The sequence below is a fragment of the Plectropomus leopardus genome, chromosome 22, assembly GCF_008729295.1.
Source record: "Plectropomus leopardus isolate mb chromosome 22, YSFRI_Pleo_2.0, whole genome shotgun sequence".
NCBI lineage: Eukaryota > Metazoa > Chordata > Actinopteri > Perciformes > Serranidae > Plectropomus > Plectropomus leopardus.
This window is the reverse complement of record NC_056484.1, coordinates 23,461,316-23,485,451: the sequence shown is the minus strand read 5'-3', so window position 1 is coordinate 23,485,451 and position 24,136 is coordinate 23,461,316. Positions and strand designations below refer to the sequence as shown.

Genomic DNA, 24,136 nt, shown 5'->3' with positions numbered 1-24,136 from the left:
CCTTGCTAATTTTGGGAAACATCTTTTGAAGTTGTTGTTTTTGATTTGCGATGAGGCCAACTTGATCAGGTTTGAAGGGATAAAGAAGCAGAAGTCACTTTAAGATGCTCAACATTTCAGGTTATATTTAGCATTTTATAAAACATACTACTGTATAACAAATATATCACAAATTTGCAATTAATCAAATTAACACAAAGTTACTGCTAAATGTTAAACCTGTGGTCCCAGAGTGTGGTGGCCCTCAGGGCCGCAGCTGTGGGCTTGGGAGTGAAGGTCAGTGAAGAAAAGCCCACAGGAAGTCGTTGAAGGAGATCCTCCCCGTGGTGTCGCCATCAAAATAAGAGCAGAGGTGGAAGAACTCGTCCTCCGACAGTTTGATGCTGAAGTGGTGCAGCACCTGCAGGACAACCACAGCATGAGTTGGCGCACACGTGTGTGTGTGTGTGTGTGTGTGTGTGTGTGGCTGGGGCTTGGGAGATGTCATCCCTAACCAGGTTGCTAATTGTTTCTATCGATTAGCACGGGGAGTGCTGCGGTGGGTAAATTGTGCAGCAGGTAAATGGCAGCGACAATAAAAGAGGAGTGTCAGCTGCTGCTCTCCTGGGCCAAAATGTCAGCGCTGTCTTGTTTCAACCTTGGGCTTAATTGAACAATTAAAATTACTGATTGGCTGTCAAGTGAACAGGTGTATGTGTGTGTGTGTGTGTTGTGTGTGATGCTGCAGCCTAAGCTTCATGGATTTCCAGTCACTCTCCATCAGACATTTTGATAGAAGACACACAAGCGGAGCTCAAACGATCGCATCAATAATTCATACAGAGGCAGTTTCTCTCTTGAGTGTTTGACGTGGAGCAGGTGGAGCTGCAGTGATGGAGTAGTCCACCTCAAGTCCCTTTTCTCTGCACTCATGACTCAACCTGGACTAGCCCACTGATGACTTGAACTTGGACTCAAGTATTAACTCAAGCAAGTTGGACTCAAGTTGGATGAAGATTCAGACGACGTATATATTTAACAACAAATTGCTTAACATTTGATGTATATTAACCCTTAGAAACCTGGCTTGACTTGTCTCAAAATCATGGGGAGCCGGGGCGACCTCTAGCTCATTGAGTAGAGCAAGTAGAGCGAGTCCTCCGCAGCAGCCTGGGTTCAATTCTGGCTTGTGGCCCTTTGCTGTGTGTCATCCCCATTCTCTCTCCCCATTTCCTGTCACTCTCTGAGTGCACTTTAATAAAGGCATGAAAAGCCTAAAAAATAATCTTAAAAAAAAAAAATACATGGGGAGAAAGACACGAACACCTTAACAAGAAATGGCCCAAAAATTACAATTCCTAGAATATAAGAAAAAAAGTGGGAAAAAATCCAAACAAACAAACAATAAAAAATACAAATAAAAAAATAAAATGACCTAAAACAAGTTCCTCAAAAAACATGGCAAGAGGGCAACTCAGCAGGAAACGTTCCTAAATCTAATCTGACGCTCTACTCTAAAATGAGAGAGCTGATGTTGGTAGCCACAGAGCGTTCTGTTTCTCCATGAATTAGCAGATAGTCTAGTTTGTGCTGGAGCATGCTCCGGCCCTCACAACGAGTGTTTCTGAACGCACCCTCTGAACTTTCAGAATCTGAAGATTCTCAAAATAATACTTTTCACGGTCTCACTGAATGGTGAGTTAACAAAATGCTTTGTTATCGATATAACTTTAGCATACAGTTAACATAACGAAGCACACTGGTGTCATTTTTATTGAATGTAGTATGTGTAGCAGCTTTTTGAAGGCGCATTAATGATGACTCGGACTCGGGACTCGGATTCAGGTACTGGTGACTTGAACTCAACTTGGTGACTCAGAATTGAAAAAAGGGGACTCGAGACTCACCTCAGACTCGAGATTTAGTGACTCGACTACAAGAGCTCACCTTCCTGAAGTCCTGCACGGTGACACTTCCTGTGCGGGCACGGTCAGACGACAGGAAGCAGCGTCTGATTGAGGTCCAGGAGGCGTGGACGATGTCGTGGATCCTCAGCATGACCTCCATGCAGTCTCTGCTCAGGACGCCGCGACTCGTCTGAACAAGAAGACAGGAACAATGAGACAGAAAAACAGCCGATAAAGGTGAGAGCCCCCCACACTCTGTAATATTTCACTTCTCCACACTGAGACTTGGAACAAAGAGTTAGTACTTGTGTGATCAGATAAAAAGGTTTGATTGCGATGAGATGCAGGGGGTCTCTGCAGTTTTCCACAGATGGCGGCTTCGGCCGACACAATGCAGGTCTTTGTGTTTCCGAAGTTGGTTTGGAGGTTGCAGCTCACGGGTTGCCAGATTAGGCCCTCACCCACACGCTCTACTGAAAGCTTGGGGGCTCGGCTTAGTCGCTCAGCGGGGGGCCTTTTTAGAGCGTGCCCACCCGTGTGTCATTGTTCAAAGCTTCATATACACCTCGCCATGCCAAAAAAGCGCTGCAACTCACCAAACTCGCCCGGTTCGCTCGTCATCGCAGGCGATAGTCGAGAGCCTGAGGGTGGGAGGTCCCCGCTGAGTTTACACAATCTGGCAAGCCGCCGTCGCTCATCACCACCCCCTCACATTCCAGAGCCCCCCCCACACACACACACACACACTGTACTGTATCCTAACTAAAAGTTGCAGCCAATAAAAGTACAATAGATGAGACGTTGAATGGAGGGAAGGAGAGGGACGGCAGAGTTAATTTGATATGTGCTCAGCATGGGGATGTGTAGCTCAAAGTACAAACCCTGTGTCCCAATTTCACATTAAAATCCGACTGTGAGGACTGGATACATACAGAGATTTTCAAATGCTAACAGGCAGACTGGAGTCATTTGAGCTCTTGTCTAGTCTTACAAAAAAGCTTTAACACTACATGCCACAAGGCGGGCTTCCATTAACCCTCAAACTGCACAAATTAAAATTGTGAATTTAAATCACGCCTAATGGAAACATAAATTTCGAAAAACTTCAATCCAAGGCCCCGCAGGTGTGTTATGTGAGTGATAATGGAAAGGCGAGCCCCTTATACATGGGAGTGGCCACGTAAGAGCGATTTCTAGGAGGTGAAAGTCCACAATTTCACATGCCACCTCCGATCATCTGACGCCAACCCTCTAACCCCCATCACCAGGACTAAGCTCCGTACCTTGGGGGGACAGAACCTTGGCCATTGCTACCCCAAACCTCTGGAACGCCCTCCCTCCAAACATCCACAACTCAGACCCACTCCCCTCATTTCAAAATAAACTCAAAACAGGCCTTTTCACAAAACACTGCCACACACATACACACACACACTGCCTCCCAAAATCTGAACTGCCATATCATATGATTTTTGCTTTTGCATTCTGCTCTTGTGTTTGTGTCTGTTCTGTTTATGTATTTTGTATTCTTTTTTTTTGCATAAGTATTTGTTTTTTGTTTTTTTTGCATTTCATGTAAAGCATCTTGAGCACCTAGAAGAGCACTATATAAGACCTATCTATTACCTGTTATCATTATTGTTATTATTATTATTTTTATTGTTATTATTATTAGAGCATTTGTGGATTCTAAACTTCCAGATGAGCCGCTCAACTTTTGAAGAGTTATGTGATGCAGTAACAGCTCTTGTAGCTCCTGCTGCATCATGAGGGAGCCAGTTCCTACTGACAAGCACATAGCCATAGCATCATGTGAGCTAGAAAAGACAAAAAAGTGTTTCCATTGCAGTTTTGTGAAATATGGTTTTTCTGAATCACCTGACATACCACCTCATGCGAGGATAAAAACTTTTTGCAGTAAATGGGAGTTTTTTAGAAACTGACGTGTTTCCATTAGACATATTTTTTATTCACAGTTTCAGTTTGTGCAGGGTTAATGGAGACCCTCACAGAGCTTTATCATGCAGACACTAAATTGAAGAATGACTTTTTTTACCAGTGTAGTAGGAGGAGGGAGTTTACGTCGCTCAAACGGCGCCCTGGCCTCTGCTGGTTTCAGGTTGAGGACGAAGTGATGCAGGAAGTTGTGATATGAAACACGGCCGTTACTAATGATGTCAAACTTCACCGCCAGACGCTCAAACTGCTCCTGAGTCACAGTGACGCTGAGGGATTGGAGGATCTCTGCGGCACACAATCAGTCATCAGCACACAGCAGGCAGACGGTGTGTAATGTATGACTGTGTGTGCTTCACTGCTCACCCAGGAAAGACGAGGTGCTGATGTGTCCCTCTCTCTGAGGATCCTCCTCTGTGCACTTCCTCTGGATCTCCTTCCAGCAACGCTGCACCGCCCCACGCAGCCTCCTCTCCACGCTGCCCGCCGGGCTTCCTGTCCCAGGCCTCCCCACTGAGGCGGGATGCCTGGAGGAAATCTGGGGGGCAGACTGGGAGAAAAGAGAGGAGGTGAAGAAAAGGGCTGCACATCTACACTGAATGAAGCAGCAGTTTGCAGCAAACAGCTGATTCTCATGGTGAGACTATGCAGGAGCCACTGAAATGATTCTTGAGATAAATTAATGTTCATCGAGTACAGGTTCACTTAGTGTTTGGAATAAGGCCGGGCTGCAAGAACAATTACGGTTCATTTTTAAAATTTGAATCACAGTCCAACTTAGAATCACGTTGCGCCACCATTCAAGACAATCTTCTATACTGTTCCCTGGTTTTACTGTATTCAAATGCAGAGTTATGAGGAAACACACACAAAAATACACTTAACCTCTTTGTACACTTCAAAAAAGAGCCAAGAGAATAAAGCATAAAGTTGGTTTTCATGAGGACACAAATTTATTATTCTTAAAATCTAAATTAAAATTTTTTGATTGCACAAATAATGTAAAGGGCAACGAAAAACCATCAAAAATGGTTTTTTTTGGAGAAATGGGGACTATAATTTGAGGGGAGCAATACATTTAAAGACTCTCAGTGCTCGTACACTGTGAAAAAAATAGTATTTAGTATTTCAGTTTGTGGAGTGAAATTGTTGAACAGTCTGCATGTGTAGTTAAGGCAATGTCCAAACATCACCCAGTTTAAAAAGAGGAATAAAGACAGGATTCCCACACATGCATATACTGCAAGGAATGTAGTTATGTGTAAATATGTAGTTTGTTGGTATGAATGTACCTGACTTAATATGCATGTATATATGTGTGTGTGTGTGTGTGTGTGTGTGTGTGTGTGTGTGTGTGTGTATTAAGGCTGTCAAAAAAACATGTTAATTTATAATTTTTTGAAATATTTTAAATACAGATCTTGAAATATTTGCCTGTGTTGGATTGTGTTGCTGACAATGCAGGAGCTTGTACGACTTCATAAATGAGTGGAATTCATGCTTATAAATGTGAACTGATTTTTTAAAAATACTTTCATACTTTATATATATGTGTGTGTGTGTGTGTGTGTGTTATATATATATATATATATATATACATGGGTAGATGGACATTTTAAGATACTGTATGGGGGGAAGGCCTCCAGGTAGCAAGTAAACACTGCTGTGCAGATATCACGAGATAAGCACTTGCTTGTCTTAAGTAAGTGCGCATACTTAAACATGGCTCCCACACTAGGAGCTAAAGGCTACAACAAGGCTAAAAACATTACACCAAAACAAGTTGGCACGTCGGGACTTAATGACACTTGGCCTGCGAGCAGTATGGAGACATTTTAATGATGTAACTGAGCTCTGCTTAATTTTAAATCTGGACTGACTCACTTTAAATCTGTCTTGCTAAATTTTGATTAGAAATAATGTGAAAACGAATGAATTCTTGTTAGTGCAAACCAGCCTAAACACGTTGGATCATTTTACTTATGAAGTATAAGTGAAGTTACAAACAAGATGAATTTTGGGATTGCCCACAAAGATGAAAACTGGTTTCTGGTTTGAAGTGAAGACAGTACATCATTTACACATGTTAACCACAGTGGTCTTTACAGGCCCATCAACTGAAAATGTGGTAAAAGCAGTGCTCATCCGCAGCCTCCATCAGCCTCAAATCGGAAACTGCTGCTTAACCCTAAACCCAACAGTGACTTCTCTGGTGCTGCAATTAAACACATTTCACAAGCATTTAAACCTTAAATTCAACAAATTAATAGTTTGGAATTAAAAAAAGGAAAAAGCGGATGAAAGATCTCTACAAATAAACTTTTCTAATTAACATTTCTAACATTTCTAAGTAATTATATATTTTAAATTATCTTACCCAATTACAATATTTTCCAGGTAATTTTTACTTTCCTGGTTTTTGCATTTGTTTTTTTCTGTTGCTAGTTTTGTGGTAATTTTTTAAAACTTTTTATTAATTTCATGCTATTTTTTGGGTCATTTCTTATTAAGTTTTTCATTGTCTCTTCCCATGTTTTTCAAAGAAATAAATCCAGTTTGCTCAGGTTTTAAAGGGTTAAAAGCAGGACTGAGCAGCCATCTGATTAACATCATTTCAAGGAGGCTGTACTGTGAATGGCATTTCTCCAAACACCAGCCCTTAATCGACCTTGGTGGAGTACAGGTGTGGACAGAGGACATGCACGTTGTCCTGTTTGGTCTCTCCTGACCCGCTCAACATTAACCGCTCTCTCCTTTCAATCTTCAGACTATTAAAACATGCAGGACATTCTGGAAAATATCTCTAAAATATAACCTCCAGAAGACAACACTGTTACTGGATCTCGCCTCCCATTGTGTACATAAAGCAAATTTTCACCTCATGTTATCTGTATGAATGCGACAGATGGAGAGTCTCTGCAGTCTGTTTATTCACCCCAAACAGCTAACGGATTAACGGTACAGACGTCACCTGTAGCTACGTAGCAACATACACATGCGGCGTGTGTGTGTGTGTGTGTGATTGCTCTGACACATGCTGATTTTTTTATGCATTTTTGCTGCGGCGTGATATTTGTGACTCAGTTCTGAGCATGCAGAGGGACCTTTTTTGGGTTCTTGCAAACATATTATGTGGAATGATTTTATTTGAGCGAGCAAAATCTACTCAGTCTTCAATACATTTATTTCTGTGTTTGCTGCTATGCACATAAGTGCAAAATAATAACCTCTCTTATTTGGTACCTCAGAACTCTGCTCTGTGTGCTTTTTGTAACTGGCTCAAACTGTGACACGCTGACACACTTTAGCAAACCTGAAGAGTACACAGAGCAGAGAGACTGTAAGTCCATAAGAGCAGGGAGTGACTGAGTGAGTGAGGTTATTACAGAGCAGTCTTCTGGATATGAATCCATGCATACATGTTTTAAGCTGTAAAAAGATTTTTATACATTTTTTTTAGTTGCTCAAACTAAATCATTCTTTCTTTCTAGATAATTTCTGTAATTTTCTCACAGTTCATGGTCTGGCAACAAATCTTTTTCTGTGTCAGATTTATCCTTTCGCTCACTCAGGATTGAGGCACAAATATAAATCTCTTCATTTACATTGCCTGTCCAAGGTGGGAATATCACAGCATTACATCACCTCGCTATTCTGTATATAAAGTCAGACTGCAGGAAGGAGGGACAGGGTGGTCTCGCCTCGGAGCCAGGACATGAAGTAGTAACAGCACCTAACGAGGTCTGTGTAAACCGTAAAGCCAGAAAGACATAACCATGGGCGGCACCATGGGTGTAATGTTATGGCAATATAGTCATGCATGTGAAACACCACAGGACATTTTAGAAAAGCAGCATAGTTAGCATAGCGGCTAATTCAATGAGGAAGAACAGCAAATGACACATAGTAAACAAACAGTAAATGACCACAAACTGGGAAAACAATGAGATTCAGGAACGTCTTAGAGCAGAGGACAAGATCAGCCACCATATAACAGAGGCGGTAAATGATTGGGATTGACATGCCTTTAAAAAATTGTTTATGAAGCGCTGCTGACGCATATAGTATATATCATGCCTGAGGTTGACGTGTGTGTGTTAAACATCACGCCCGTCATGCTTCTTCTGATCGTGGGATGCCGTGATGCAGTGTTTAATCACACACTGGAGCAGAATGATGCTGCTGTTGGTTGGTTCTGTGTAAAAATGCAGAGGTGGTATAAAGGAGGGGATTTCATTGTGGACCTATAGTGCCATCTCGGTGTAAAAGCGGATATGGTAACATACTGAGCATGTCTGGCTGTGCGAAGCAGCTGCACCACCGATCATACAGCTACATTCAGCGAGAAGAGTGAAAAATGTTTTTCAGTATTAGGACACATCCCGCGTCTCTTTCTGCCAGGAAAATGTGAGCTGAGGCACTAGGTGCTACAGTGGTGCCAGCTCGACCAACTTGAGCTGCATCAGAGGCCGTTTACACGGCAACACTTTTGGCATGAAAAGGTCAACTTTTGTTGTGGTTTGGCCTTTAGTTCACATGACAATTGTTCATATGAGGCCTGAAAACGCAAATGGTTGAAACCAGGTTCCAGAGTGTTATCTTTTGAAAACGCCACCTCTCCTTCCTGTGTAAGCTGGCAATGTGCAGATCCTGTCAGAAAAATGACGTCACGGCCACACTTCATGCATGTGGGTGGTCTTCTTCTATGGTGTGTAATTACAAAGTTACACCACCAACTATGGCCCGGCATGCATACTACAGTGTTTTCAGTTGTTCTTGCGGATCCATGTACATGAGAATCGTTTTCACAATGTTATCATATGACTGCAGAATTTTTAACAACACAGGGAAAGACTATTCAATTTTTAGTAGAGCTGATTTCATCAAAACTCTGCCTTTAACATTGACCATGGGACCGACTGTACAGCTCTGTGTACGCCTGCACTCCAATGATGAGCTTCTCCTCCATAGATTCTTTAGACAAATATTTACTAAAGAACAGAAAGATTCTGCTGGCTATGATTGATTGGTCTTCCTCACGAATTCTGGTTTATAACAAGGCAAGAGTATCCATAAGTATGTTGACATTTGTAATGCATTATAAGTCACATCTTTAATCTTTTAGGACTGTTGATATGGTGTATCAGTATGCATTATGTGTTTATGAGTGTACTCATAATGCATTATAGATGTGGTCTTTATACAAAGTGTTACCCAGAGATTAAGTAGAGGGTAGGGCTTGACAGATAACATTCCCTGTAATGTTCTGTACCTTAGTGCGTTGCAGAGCGCCCCCTGTAGTCTCTGGGCAACCAGATGTTGCTGGGGCAGTTTCTCTGGGCTGACAGGACGCTGATGGGGCACTGTCGTTGGGACCCCCTGCTTCTGTCCTGCCGAACTCACCAAACCGTTCCATAAACTCTCTGTACTGAAGCTTCTCCCGCTTGTTCACAGGCATCTGACTCCACACACACTCAAACTGAGAAGCAAAGGAAAGCACACAAATAATATTATGTGCACTGAGGGGAGCAGCACCCCAAAGAGAGCCACATGCAGCACGTAAATTGGCTTTACAGATGACTAACTCTCTCATGCAGTCAATAATTATCAGGAAGATGAATTAAATTTTGATTAGAATAATTAAAGAAAACATATCAGAGTAAAAAGAATGGAACTGGCAAATGCTGCGATAACCAGACTCGGTTCCTCATTTGTAAGCGTGGCCTGAAGCCAGCGAGTTTTGTTAGAGCTTGAAAGCACTGGGAGAGTTGTTGAAAATGTGCTTGTTCTCTTGAATGTCTCATCTTTGAATGCTCAGGATGAGAAGGCACTGGAATATACGCAGGAGTAAACACTTTTTCTGGCTTTACCTGATCATTTGTGAGTCTTAAGCAGTGGCGATCACAGAGCTGTCTGAACTGTTCTTTAGAGATTGTCGTGCTGCTGAAGGGGTCCAGATCCAGAAGCTCTTCGGTCATGTCATACAAGTGACCTGAGACCACTTCCTGGAGCTGTGTGACTCCAGAGGTATTTGTCTGGAGGGGGGATCTGGGTTTACTCCCTTTCTCACAGGTCTTAATCGGGCACCTCTGTGACAGCTTCAGCAGTATGAACAGAAGCAGACAACACACACGCATGTTCAATGTGAGGCATACAGGACAAACAACTAAAAGAATAGTTCAACATTTTGGGGCGATAGCCTATACTCAGGACGAGGGGGCCTGAATGGTCCCTGTAAAGGCATTTGGTTGATCCGTAGCCACATCCACTTTTGTGCAAAACGATCTCAGTACACATTGACATTTTAGCACCTTTTCAGTGTTAATGTCCATCCATGTGAGGCTTGGCAATATAGCTTTAAAATATTATTGCAATATTTTAAGGCTATACAGCGATACACAATATATCTCCATATTTTAAAATATCTAAAATACAAAATAATTGAATTAACTGCAGTTACAATAAAGTTAAATAAAGTAGCTACTGTCACATAATAAAGTTGAATACATTACTGTTATAATAACATTTATTTAAATATGGTTATAAGGAAGTTAAATAAAGTACTTTCATAAGGAAATTTCAAAAAGTACTGTTTTAATTTATTAAATTAATTAATTAAAAAGTGTGACGCATGGTGCTTTTATTTTGAAGTGCCTGACTCGTCTCAGGCTGGAAGTGTTTTGCTGTGGCCTTGAAGCTTCCTATAGACTGTAAATAAAGATGGACAGCAAAACAGATCCCCATAAGTGTAACTTTTTTGTCTTGATCGCCCCCTGGTGTCTGTCTGCAGTATAGGTCATAAAGCCTGCCCCTCCATGTTGGTGAATGGGACATGGGCCCAAATAAAAACTCAAAGTACACACCAAATACATTTTTCTTAAGACAGTTTCTGACACTGAAGGTAGTTCTCATCACCTTGATGTTTGTTCAAGTGTTTGTTTTTATGATAAGTTCGGCTTTAATGAGTAATTAAATATACAAAAGGAGGGTTTTCCACCATGATTGACAGCTGTGACAGCTAATCCATGCCCTCGCAATCAATGGAGCTGCTAGCGATTCTATGAAGCTTCCGGTCAGCAAGTGGATGTTAGCATTAGCGGACAGTCAAACAGATACTGCTGTGCCTTTCACTGTGAGGATTCATTCCCTTCGAAAAGGCAACAGTTGCCCTACTAGTTTGGTGTGTCTGGGCCTTGAGATGAAACAGTGTTATTAATCTCATGTCTGTGTGTTGGATAAAGAGATGGAGTCAGGATGTGGTTAGCCTAGTTTAGCATAACTATCTCACCACCATGCTAGTGGCTTCGAGAAATTGTTCTTGGGCACAGCAGTTCATTGAGTGAGATTTTGACTGTGATTACCATGTTAGCATCTTCGGAAAGAAAGCAAAAAGCACATTTCCCAAAATGTTGAACTATCACCTTTGGTACCTTTATAAACACTTCTCTCACCAGTGGGCTCTGTGATTGAAACTTGTTAAGGAAGTCCCTCCAGTTAACAGTGCAGCTCTCACAGTCCAATTCCAGTTTGGTCAGCATGTATCTGTACTGTTTGTCTGACAGGCACGCACAGAAACTCTCCAGCACCTGACGAAACTCCAGAGCTTTGACCGTCCCTGTCCCACTGCAGTCAAAGGCCGAGAATACCTGGAGCACAGAGAGCCACAGAGACAGTGATCAGCTGAGGAAGCCTTGACAAGGGACACTTCCAAGTCTTGATGCCCAGTTCTGATTTGTTGTCTATATCCATTTTTTTGACTGCCTGTTTACATCTCCTCTCATAATTAACTCAAGTCAGATATCTACATTTACACCAGTTTAAACTTTGCTTACGCTCGAAAACGACAGGAGTAAACAAATACTGAAATGTCCTCATAAATGTGTTTGTTTTAATATGCACGCTGTACTTTCACCCGTTTCACCCGTGTGTGAGCCCGTTCACGAATGCAAGCATGAGACAAACGAGAGCTTGCGGTATCTGCACACCAGTGTTTACATGCTACCTGGAAGCCTGCCCCACATACAGTAGTTTTAGGTCCAACAAGGGGACCTGCTGCTTGCTGCTCCACAAGTCTCTCTCTCTGTGTGAGGGAGGCTTCTAGGTAGCATGTAAACACTGCCGTGCAGATTCAGCAAGCTCTTGTTTTTTGGGGCAGCTGTGGCTCAGAGGTAGAGCGGGTCACACTCTAATCAGAAGGTTCGATCGATCCCCAGCTCCTCCAGGCAACATGTCGAAGTATCCTTAGGCAAGATACTGAACCCCAAATTGCTCCCAATGCTGCTTCATTGGAGTGTGAGTGTGTGTGAATGATTACTGAGTAGCTGGTGGCACCTTGTATGGTAGCCTCAGCCACTAGTGTGTGAATGTCTGTGTGAATGGGTGAATGTGACATGTTGTGTTAAAGTGCTTTGAGTGGTCAAGAAGACTAGAAAAGCGCTATACAAGTACAGTCCATTTACCATTTGTTGGTTTTGAGGCATGCATGCATGAATGCGACACACTAGGAGTTACAGGCTACAGAAAGCCTACAAACATTACACCAGTGACATTTTTCAAAACAACTTGGAACTTCAGGACACTCTGGTTTTATTGTGCATTTTTAAAATATTTTTAATTCTGATCACCATTTGCTTCCACTGTTTGGGAGATGAGTGCAATGCCTTTTTCCCTTAAGCCTCCGGCAGTGTTTTGTGGACTGTAAAATTTGTGTACTTTCCATTGCATGAGGGCAAGCAGATAATGACTGATTTTTCAATTTTGGGTGACCATTGTCGCATTTTCAGTAACGTATGAATCCCAACGCCAGGGAATATCTGACCTGTCTACAGACTCATTTGAAAATATTTATTTCCACATATGAATGAGGCCTGAAACTGAACTGAGAACATCTGATTTCATGTGCTTTTCCTGCTTGCATGCTTCATGATACATATTCGGTGTGTGCCACATGAGAAAAAAAATCAGAATTGGATCACATGAACCATGTAGCGTAAATCAAGCCAAAAAAAGGAGGCCTGGTGGGAGCTTCACCTTATCCAGAGTAGAAGCTGAGGCAGTTACAATTTCTCTCATTCTAGCCAGAGCCGCAGCTGGACTGAGGCTGTCCAAAGACTGTCTCACAGCATCAGGAGTAACAGGAGGACGCTCACACTTCTCTTCTGCTTTCTGCTCAAACGCAGACAGGAAGTCCATGTAAGCTAGCCTCTCGCCACTATCATCCATGGAAACATGGAGCCTGAAGAGAGAGGACGGAAGAAGAGCAGCACAGACCAGTTGGTTTCAAAGAGAGATTTGAACCCTTTGAAACCTGAGCAATTTGCCTAAATTTCTTTCAAATTCTTTCTTCTTTCTTTTCAAAGGCAATGAACAACATAACAAGAAATAACCCAAAAAATAGCAAGAAATCTGTAAAAAGTAACATGAAAATGACCTGAAATAAAACAAATCATGAATCAACAAAAGAAAAGTAAAAGAATAACAAAACCTGGGAAAAAATGCTAAAATAAAAAAATACATATAAATCAATAATAACATGTTTAATACTAGTTATTTATATTTATTTAATTTGTGTAAAAAATAAATATAGTTTTCTTGCTAGTTTTCCCTAATTATTTAATAATTTTCTAATGATTCTCCTGCTTTGCAATATAAAAATCATTTTCTGATAAAATTCTTGTCACCTGATACTATTTTTTGCATATTGCAGGTCATTTCATGCCAAGTTGCTCATCGCCTTTTTCCGATGTCTTTCCCACATCTGTATGAAGCAAAAGCAAACAGGTGTTAATATAGGGTTTAGAGAGCTAAATATGTGTAACTTTGGGCCTTAGTAATATGTAAATGGGTGAATTAAATAAAAATTAATGTTGAAATTAGCTCTAAAGACAAAACCTTTTTTTGTACCAGGCTGTAAAGATGTTTATTTCTGCTACTAAGTCCGGCATTTTAACATGGAGGTCTATGGGGATTGACCACGTACTGTATGTACTACACTGACTATGGATAAGTACCTCATACAACTCCACTTTAAAGATTCTGAACTATCCCTTAAATGCATCCCAGAGGATGAATCCTGACCTTTGCTCCAGCACCGCCGTGTTTTGGACATATTCTGGTTTTGTGTGAATTCCTGAAGTCTTGAATGGATCTGCATGAATTTTGATTTCTTTTCTTAGATATTTAAGGTCCCCACAGAAAGTACTGTCATAAATGATACATTTTCACTTGAAAAGCCAGCATTTGTTCAAAACTTTGATTAAAGACTGAATATCTTTTAAACTAATAATCTTCACATCAGCCTAAACTGTACTTTGTGTTTAGTGCCAGAGGTGTGGAGTCAAATCACAATTTTGATTACTTCAATCAAAAAAAGACTTGCAACTTGACTTGGACTATAACATAAATACTCATGACTTCATTTGGACTCAAGCCTTTTGACTTCAAAATACCTGATACCTTCCCCTCAGCCCAAAGATTACAAATATGTTATTTAAAGTGTGCCACAAATCCATTCATTCACTGAATCAGCAAATATTAATACTTTTCGTTTCCAGCAAGCTGACACTTAATTCCCAGGATTCACATTGTTTTAACCAATCTGACAGCATCCAATCAAGCTGCAGCAGAAAAGCACAAAGAACTAGTGATACATTACAGTGTCAGTTGGAAAAAATGATACCAAAAATCATTTTGTTCACGTACAAAAACTACAGAGTGGTCAACAAAAATGAACTGTAGTATGCACAACGTGAAGATCGAAAATCACAACGGAGACGCAACATTCCAACAATTTTTTTTAACAAATAAGGTTTAAATAAAGGTTTGGAACACACTGCCCATAGATGTCATGCAGGTTTTACTATGTCTTTATGTCTTCTATGTCTTTTCATGTGAAGCAGTTAGTGCATGTAATTTCTGTTTTGTAAAGCATGTTGGGCTGCATTTATCGTATGAAAGGTGCTATACAAATAAAAAATATTATTATTATTATTATTATTATTATACATTTAAAAAAGCATCCATGACTTTTGTAAATTATATATATATCTTTCTCTGTTGTGGCAATGCATTTAGTGTGAAGCACATTACGCCTTGTTCAGAACTTAAAGCTCAAGGTTTAGGATTTAAGTGTAAAGACTTAAATTCTCAAGGAAACTTGTGTTTTGCAAAATAATGACTTGTCTCCACTTCTGTTCAGTGCTAATTAGCAAATATTGGTTCTTACTAAGATGGTGAACATGATAAAGGTAGAAGGTAAATTTATTTTTTAAGTTTAAAAAACGAAATTACATTTGATAAAGATTATAAAATTGTTATACGTAGTATTATAATTATTATTATAGAATTATCAATTCTTATTAATTATTTAAAATAGAAGAGAAATATTTTTAAAATGAGAAAAATGTCAAATCTAGCTAAATCTGCATGACAAAGCTCAATGTTATAATCTGCTTATGAAAAATACAAATGTCTTAATGTATTTTCCCACAGAGAAAGTAAAGATGGAGTTGACCTGCGCAGATGATTTATGAGCTTTTGTCTGCTGATGGAGCAGCTGTAGGTTTGTAACACACTGATCAGCTCGTCCACCGTCACTGTGCCATCTCTCCTCGTCTCCAGGCGAGTCAAGGAGTCACTTAACCCCGCGTAGTTCTTCTGCACAATCGCTCTGTGGACAGTACAAGAATGGCTGATGATACAAACAGAAAACCTGTGCCGCTACGCACTCATATTTCTGTTCAGATGGACAGTACAGTAAAAATGTTTTGACTTCTACAAACATAATCAGATGTGAAACTAAACACTTGCAAACTCTAAAGCAGATTATTTTCTGCTCTCATGAATCAAAACTAGTGTTCACACGGCTGATAAACTGCCGTACCTATTGTGCAGCTACACTTGAAAATTAGTGGAGTTTAATAAGCCTTGTTGCATGGCATTCAAAATATTTATTGAGAAAAAAAATATTTTAATAAGGGCTCAATAATAATCACAGCATGTGCAAAATGCTTCTACGCCAGACTTTAATGTTTGTTTATCCAAACCCCCCGGGGTACGCCGCTCATTCAGGAGAGTAAAACAACAGCATATGTACTGTTGAAAAGTACTGACACTCCGGAGTAAAGCCGGCTTACAAAACTCAAATCTCCAAATATCAATCTATAAATATGCTCTGTTATTTGTCTCTAAGGGTGTAGATTCTGCCTGAGTCATTAAGGCAACGGAACCAGCTGTGACTCATGCGCAAGTTTAAAGTTTACAATCACTAAAATGTGTGTATGCTTTCCAAATTGGTGCATGCTTTGAAAATCTTGTTAAACTTTAGGAATGTCTTATGAATAAGTCACAACTTTTTTCTGTATCAAGCCCACCCAAAATGTTTGTGTTTACACTGTTAAGTTTATTGACGCTGACATACTGACTTAACTGCTTTGCAATTTTGCTTTGCACTTGCGCACTGCTGCACCTCTTTAAAATGTTATATTTTCCTTAATTTCATGCATTTTCTACACTATTTTTAGCTTTATTTCTTATTAATATTATCTCTGTGGGTTTTCCATTATTTTCCATCTCATGTTCTCCATGCTGTGCATTCAGTTTTTATCCGTATTTTTATCTTACTTCTACTTGTATTATCAAGTGGGTTTTTTTTTTATCAATGTGAGGATGCATTCTATATATTCTATTCTAAACATGCAGGTTTTATTATGTCTTTTTGTCTTTTCATGTGAAGCACTTGGTGCATGAAACTTTTGTTGTTGTTTTTTTTTGTTGAAGTTTATTTTAGTAGTAGTATTTTGTCATAAAGCATACCTTAGCATACATTGTCATATTAAATTGAAAAATATTTTTAAAATTTTTATAAGGCTACTTAAAGATATACTACACATGATTTTCCTAACAAGGTTTACAGTAACAAAAAAGTAATCCCTCTCAGGCATCTATTATGAGCCACTCTGTGTGTTTTGGTGTATTTATCTGCAGAGACTCTGTCCCTTGCCTCTGTTTTCTCATCGTGCCTCCGCACCAGTGATAGCCGTGGCCAGAGGCATTTTGTTTTTGTATGGTCCATCAGCATGTCTGTCCCATTCTTGTGAGACATAAAACATTTTTAAACATTAAACATTTTTATGCCTCTGCGCCGGAGATAGCAGAAGCCAGAGGCATTTTGTTTTTGGGTTGTCCATATAAATGTCCGTACATCACTTTCTCATGTACACGATATCTCAAGAAGGCCCTCAGGGGATTTCGTCAAATTTGGCACCAGCATCCACTAGCACTCAACGTAAATCATTAGAATTTGGTGATTTGGGGCTAATGTGACCTTGTATCTGTTTCAATCTTGTGAGTGTGATATCTCAAGAACACCTTGAAGGAGTTTCTTCAGATTTGGCACAAACCTCCACTCGGACACTGAACAATGAACTAGTGGTCAAAAGTCGAAAAAACATCATTTTGGCCGTGATTCAAGGAATCATTCGTGGATCACGAAAAACATTTCTCACAAATATCAGAAAGGATATAATGACAAAGTGTACATAAAAGGTCAGAGGTCAACTTCACTGTGACATAATGTTCTGCAAAAACACTTTCACTTTCAAGATGAGCATCATCAATTCAGTATCTGACAGAAAGGCTTTTTCAGAACATTATGATGTAACAGTGAAGTGACCTTTGACCGTTATGGATAAAAACAAACTCAAATTTGAGGAAATTCCCTCAAGGCATTCTTCAGGTACCATGCTCACAAAAATGGGACCGGCAGACAGATGGACATATATATGGCTGGATGGATGGGTTGGATGGTTAAGTGGGTGATGGGTTGGTTGGTGGATGGATGGATGGACCCTTCTTCTCTTACTCTATAGACTGCAGTGAGGCCGCATCAGAGGACAGTGGTCTGCCAGCGTTCTGTTGGGCAACAGTTTGTTTCAGCTTCTGGCTGCGAGCTCTGAGTTCCCCCTCATGATGAAACCCCAGCCTTTTCAGGAAGTCACAAACCGCCACACGGCCCCGCCCCTCTAAGTCATATCTGTCAAAATGAAGTTTAAAATCTTAGCTGGCAAAGGCGAGAGCACATCACGGTACAATGTAGTGACTGTGGTGCCTCAGCTGGGTATCTCCTACCTCAACCAAAACTGGTCAAACTCCTCAGGGCTTATTGGAAGAGCATAGGTGAAGAGGAGTCCCCTCAGGCCCGCTTTATGGATCCAGCCCTGACCGTCTGTGTCAAACTGGCACAGCACCTGATGGAAAAGAGAGGAATAAGTCCAGATTCTAAGTGCTAAGTCATAGGCAACTAGACTTGAGTTTCTTGAAGAAGTTAAACCTTTCATTCGAGAGGCTTCTTTAGTTTCAGTCTTCAGATCTGAAGAAGCGTCTCGGATGAGAGGTGAAATGTCTTCAAGAAACTCAACAAAGTTTGCTGACCTTGCACATGTCTGCCCACTTGTAGCGTACTTCAGTGGCCAGGAGTTGATGGAGCTGCTCCTGTCTGTCAGGAGAGACAGAAAAACTGACACAGAGCCGGCCCTCAAAATGACCACGCATCAGAAATAATGACCCTCTTAGACTCACACACAAGCTGTTTGTGTCCATGGTTTGCATTTGCCATTATTCTCAACAATATCTACAAATTCTGTGTAGTTGATGTTGGCTCCGGGATGCAGGCCAATCAAATCCAGCAGCCGCTCATACTCGTTCTCCCTGCAGAGGAGGCCCAGGCTGCTGTACAGCTCTCTGAAATCACGGCAGTCCACCACGCCTTTACGCTTCCTGTCCATCAGGCAGAACGCCGTCAGGTTGTCCTGATGGGGAGACATTGGGTTATCAGAACAGAGACACAGAGATGTAAAAAATAATTGGCCAACAGGCTCATTTCTGCGCATAAACATTCAAAGGGTGTTTCAAACTGACAGTTTGTGGTTGAATGTTTGCGTGCAGAAATGAGGCTGATCCAGGCGGCAAGCTGATTTAGGATTTATAATAGCAGGCGTGCGCGCAGTTTTATGATATTTTTTAGCAAACGCCCATTTTGGCTTTTATATACATACATACATACATACATACATACATATATATAAATAAAGGGTTGACTGCCAACATCACTGTGTTGTTCCACATTTTCTCTCTGTCAGCTCGTTGGGAATATATCTTTAAATCTTTATTATTGTTTTAGAGATATCCTTCATTTTTTTTCGTTTATAAATCAGCTGCTGAATGTCTGCCTCTGGCAGGTTTGCAGCTGATGTGAAAGTCGTCCTGTGAACACGTCTCACCCCGTGGATGATCTTGATCCTGGTCTTCATGGCAGCCAGGCACTGCTCAGCAGAGGTAAGCAGGGGGCCGAGCTCCTCCTGATGACTCTGACTCTCTGAGCGCTGCTGCCCGTCTCTGGCCGTGGCCTCTGCAGAAACCATGGGGGAAAACACATGTTGGGTTTCTGGCCTTTTAATAATCTTTGTGAGGGAATTACACCCAACAAATTGGATTTTTTGTTCCATTTTGTGAGTCATTTGTGTTCCTCCACACTCCGCAGAGTGCTCTTCATGTCTTCAAGCACACTGGGCATTTAACTGCCTGACCTAATTTACTTTTAATTAGAAGTACTCTTGTATTCTAAATCTAGGAAACTTGATTTTTTTGCCTCGCAAACATGACTAACTTTACGTCCTGGCTTTGTTTGATGATTCTTCTCTTTTTTTTGTTATTCTTTCGACTGTTTCTTTCTTTTTTTTTTTTTTTTTTTTGAGGATACAAATTAGAGCGATGCCCTGCTGCTCTGTTTTCTGCTTCCAAAGCATATAATTAGCCCAAACAAGCAGAAATGAGTGCGATTGTGAATGTGTGTGCTTCTCCGCTCTGCTAATGAGAGACGAAGAGGCTCACTCTTACTCTATTTATAATCCACCATGATTTCTCCAATGGCTCATGTGCTAAGAAAGACATCATTTTACAGGAAGCGGGGGGCTTATGTTTGATCACCGTGGGTGGGGTAGGAGTTGGGATGCGAGGCAAGATGGAGTGGAGGGGGACGGGAGCCTGGTGGGGGAGTAGGAAGGGATTTTAAAAATCTCTATTTAAGCACTGAAAACCCTGCCATGCAGAACTGATGGGATTGCCGACGCCGCTGGTCAAGATGTTCTGGCTGCCGTTCTCCTGTCTCACCCTCGTACTTCACCAGGAACACCGAGCACTCCATTCCACCGTCCCTGAGGCCCAGCAGCTCGGTGAACTCGTGGAAATTCTTATCGTCCAGGACGACCCAGCTGTCCTCAAGGATCTGCAGGCAGAAGAAGAGAAAGAAGGGCAAGCTCTCAGGTTCAGGCTGAACTGATTAACCTTTTACCAGAGTCACAACTGCAAGTACAACATGGACAAGAGGACATTTCACCTTTGGCTTTCACTGACCAGCTATGCAAGATTTTAACCTTTTGAAATCCAGGGAAATTGGATTTTTCTTTCAATAACATGAGCAATGAGCAACAACAGCAGAGGTGACCAAAAAAATTACCCCTCAAAAAATAGTAAAACATACAAGAAAATAACCTGAAAATTAGTTTAAAAATAAAGGAAAAAGAAAATCAATAACAAAAAAACAAGGAAATGACATGAAAAAGAGTGCCTAAAAATTATAATGATTTTGTAATAGAATTTTAAATATGTAGTTATGATAATTATATAGTTCTTTCCTAGCTCTTTTTTTCCCCCTCGACATTTTTTCCTAGCTTCAAAAAAAAATTCTAAATGAGCAACTTGCCCAAAAAGGTCCTGCAAAATGCAAATAAATAAATAAATAAATAAGAGGAAATGCCCAGAAAAAAAGTTTTAATTATATCATATTAATACTAAATGTTTAAAATTATGTTACAGAATTATTATTACTTTATTTCCAAGCATTTTTTCAGGTCATTGTTCAGGTCCTTGTTTTTTGTGTGTCTTTGACTATCCTTTTTTGGCCAATTTTCAGGGTTTTTTTTCTTTTTCTTTCCTTTCTTATTTTTTAGTCTTTTCTTGTTGTTTATTGACTTCTTCCCATGTTTCTAAAAGAAATCAAGCCAATTTGCTCAGGTTTCTAGGGGTTTACCCTTGGAAAGTAGCTTCATTTATTTTAAAAACATGGAAGAAGGCAATGACTAATAAAGAACTACTAATAAAGAAAGAACCAAAAAAAGTACCAAGAAAATAGTAAAAAGTAAAAAAAAAAAAAAACATTAAAATTAGTTAAACAAGGAAAAGAATGTTAAAAAGTAAGAACAAGGTAATGACTTGGAAAAAGTGCTTGAAAATTCTATTAATTTTGTAACATAATTTTAAATATGTAATAATAATAAGAAACAGGTTTTCCCTAACTTTTTTTCTTTTCCCCTTGTCATTTTTCCCTAGCTTTTTGAAAAATAATTTCCCAAATCTAAAAATTCCTTGCAAGTTGTGAAACATTTCTTGCCAAGTTGTGTATTGCCTTTTTTCTCATGTTTTCCAAAGAAATCGCACAAATTTTCTCAGGATTTGAAGGTCTAAATACTTGTAATAGGCATTTAAAAGTAGCACAATAAAAGTGATGTCACTCCAGGTGTCAGAGTTGAATTCCGAAAATAAAAAATGAAGAAACAAAGTAAAATGAAATACACATTGCTATAAACTTTATATAATTTGCTTTTCACGTGTGCAATTAAATAAAGAATAAATGGATTGTTTATTGTGATACGAATTGCCCAGGTCACACAACACAGTTTATTGAATTTATACATTAAAATTAAATCACAACACAGAGAACAAAGTGCGGCCGGCTAGCTCTAACAGGACGCTGCTGTCTGTCATGGCTGCCATCAGCTCATATCGGCAACAATAAGCTCCACCCACAGGTCCGCCCTGAAGCTGTGATTGGACAATTGGTTATTTTTTATTTGGGCATGAATGACTTGACCCATCTAAAGAAGAAAAAGCTCCCCCGTCCATCTTTATGGAATCTAATGACAGCTGATGTATTCAGTATTGGCAGGTCTGTGCTGCTCTCTGCTGGATGTCTAATACACCTCTTTGTTTTCTGGGCTGTGTTTTCATTTTAATGAGTCATGGAAACTTCATGTCATAATTAGAAACTCTCCCTTCACTTGTTAAAGGAGACTTAGTGCTCATTTACAGGTTCATACTAAACATTTTTTTCCTTCATACTGTCTGCTGGAACACCTGTATTCATCCTGTGATGGAAACTCTCCATTTTGGCACCAGAGATTCTGGGTCTTCCACATCTGAGCTCTCACTAGGCAGGTTTCAATTAACCCTCAAATTGTACAAATTGAAACTACAAATCTACATACGCCTAATGGAAACAATTATTATTATTTAAAAAAAAAGAAAGAAACCAACTTCCATTTATCTCAATATAGTTTTAACGCTTGAATGAGGTGGTATTTCAGGCAATTCGAAAAAGCCATATCTTGCCAAATTGCAATGAAAACACTTTTTTGGCTTTTATAGGTGATGCTATGGCTATGTGCTTGTCAGCAGTAACTGGCTCCCTCATGATGCAGCAGGAGCTGCAAGAGCTGTTATTGCATCGTATAACTCTTACAAAGTTGATCGGATCATCTGGAAGTTTTGAATCCACAATTCCTCTGTGAAATCATGGACTATAACCTCCCAGAAATCCCTTATACGAGGCCGCTGCCATGTATAAGGGGCTCGCCTTTCCATTATGACTCCGTAACACGCCTACATGGCCTTGGATTGGAAATAATGACGGCTCGTGTGGTGGCTGCAATAGAAATAAAGCTGCTAATGATTTGAACGTCCATCGCCATGGTTACTGGGATGTTATCACCAGAGAAGAAGTCACACAACATCACTCAATGGAAACGCAGTCATCTCGCAATTGTGTTTTAGCTTCATTTTGAAAATATTGCTAAGTTTTGAGCAAGAATCGCTAAGTTTTGAGCAATTACGTAACATCCTGAGTTGAAGCATTGTCTGCTGTCATTGCTACATGTTACTGTAGATAGACGTGGTTGAAAACCCTTTAAAAAAAAATGCTTGTTCTGGCATTACACATCTTGAATTAGGCATTCAAATAACGAAAAAGGGGCAACGGTTCTAAAAATAAATAACTGAAAAATCAGAATACTAGGACTGGAAAAAACAGAATACCAGGATTGGAGAAGGAACCAGTCTCTTGAGTTAATACTTTGTAAAACTACCTTTTGCTTTAATTACTGTCTGTTTGAAAACACTACCAGCTTTGCACAGCAGAATTTGTGAATATTTGTCCACTCTTCCTCACAGACTTGTTGGAGTTCCGTCAAACTGCGTAGTGAGCAGCGATGGACTGTTCTCTTCAAGTCCATCCGCAGAATAACATTCTGCTTCTGATCCTTCAGTGACTGTGGTGTTTTTTTCGGTGGTATGTTTGGGGTCCCTCTGGAAGGTGAACCGCCTGCCCACATTCAGCTGTCTAGCAGAGGGCCACAGGTTTTCATTAAGAGTTTGGTTATGTTTGGCAGCATCCCATTTCCCTTCAATCCTGACCAACAGCCCCATCCCCACTGAAGAGAAACACCACCACAACATAATGTTGCCTCCTCCATGCTTCACAGTAGGTGTGGTGTGTTTTGGGTGGTGCATTCTTGTTTTCGCCAAAGATAGCACTTGGAGTTCTGTCCAAAAAGTTCAATCTTGGTCTCATCTGACCATTAAACCTTTTGCCACATGGCATCACAGTCTTCCAAGTGTGTTTTTTGTTGGGTTTTTTTTCAAAGCAAAAAGCAAGTCTCAGTGTGGCACTTTTTCAGAAAAGCCTTTTTTCTTGCCACCCTGCCATGCCGGCCAGCTCTGTGTAAAGCTTGTGAGATTTTTGTCACATGCACAGAGCAACCACTCTCAGCTATAAAGACTTGTAATTCTTTCAAAGTTGCCGTTAGCCTTTTTGGTGGCTTCTTCCTGGCTCAGTCATCCAGTTTGTGTGGACACCCCGATCTAGACGAGGTGCTGGTGATGCCATACGCTCTCCACTTCTTCATAACACTCTGAAAGGTACTCAGATGGATAATTCAGGTCTTTGAAATTGGTCTGTATTCTTCTCCTAACTTGTGCCTTCTCACAACTTTATCCCAAAGCCCTGCTGACAGCACCTGTCCAGACACACCGAAATCTTTACGTTACCATGCACTATGAGTCGAGTTCTCAAGGGACAGCTGGTCTAATTCTGAAGGAAGAAAAGCCACTACAACTGACATCAGATGAGGACCATAAGCTTGTTGTAATGTTTCTGCGGTGTTCAGTGTTTGGTTGTACTAAAT

At 40.4% G+C, this 24,136-nt stretch overlaps 1 protein-coding gene across 1 annotated transcript in view; it reads right to left on the bottom strand.

Annotated features, from left to right (window-relative positions):
* Positions 1-269: 269 nt before the first annotated feature.
* Positions 270-24,136, bottom strand: part of efcab6 (EF-hand calcium binding domain 6) — a 73,647-nt gene continuing 49,780 nt past the window's right edge. The window contains exons 16-30 of the mRNA XM_042510927.1: positions 20,010-20,124; positions 19,121-19,248; positions 18,420-18,649; positions 18,273-18,336; positions 17,970-18,088; positions 17,704-17,874; positions 15,355-15,510; positions 12,873-13,077; positions 11,294-11,488; positions 9,713-9,940; positions 9,115-9,321; positions 4,209-4,392; positions 3,943-4,130; positions 1,927-2,076; positions 270-400 (exon numbers count right to left, since the gene is read on the bottom strand). Of these exons, the coding sequence (XP_042366861.1) occupies positions 278-400; positions 1,927-2,076; positions 3,943-4,130; positions 4,209-4,392; positions 9,115-9,321; positions 9,713-9,940; positions 11,294-11,488; positions 12,873-13,077; positions 15,355-15,510; positions 17,704-17,874; positions 17,970-18,088; positions 18,273-18,336; positions 18,420-18,649; positions 19,121-19,248; positions 20,010-20,124 (2,463 nt within the window). The 3' untranslated portion in view covers positions 270-277. The remainder of the gene's footprint in view (positions 401-1,926; positions 2,077-3,942; positions 4,131-4,208; positions 4,393-9,114; positions 9,322-9,712; positions 9,941-11,293; positions 11,489-12,872; positions 13,078-15,354; positions 15,511-17,703; positions 17,875-17,969; positions 18,089-18,272; positions 18,337-18,419; positions 18,650-19,120; positions 19,249-20,009; positions 20,125-24,136) is intronic.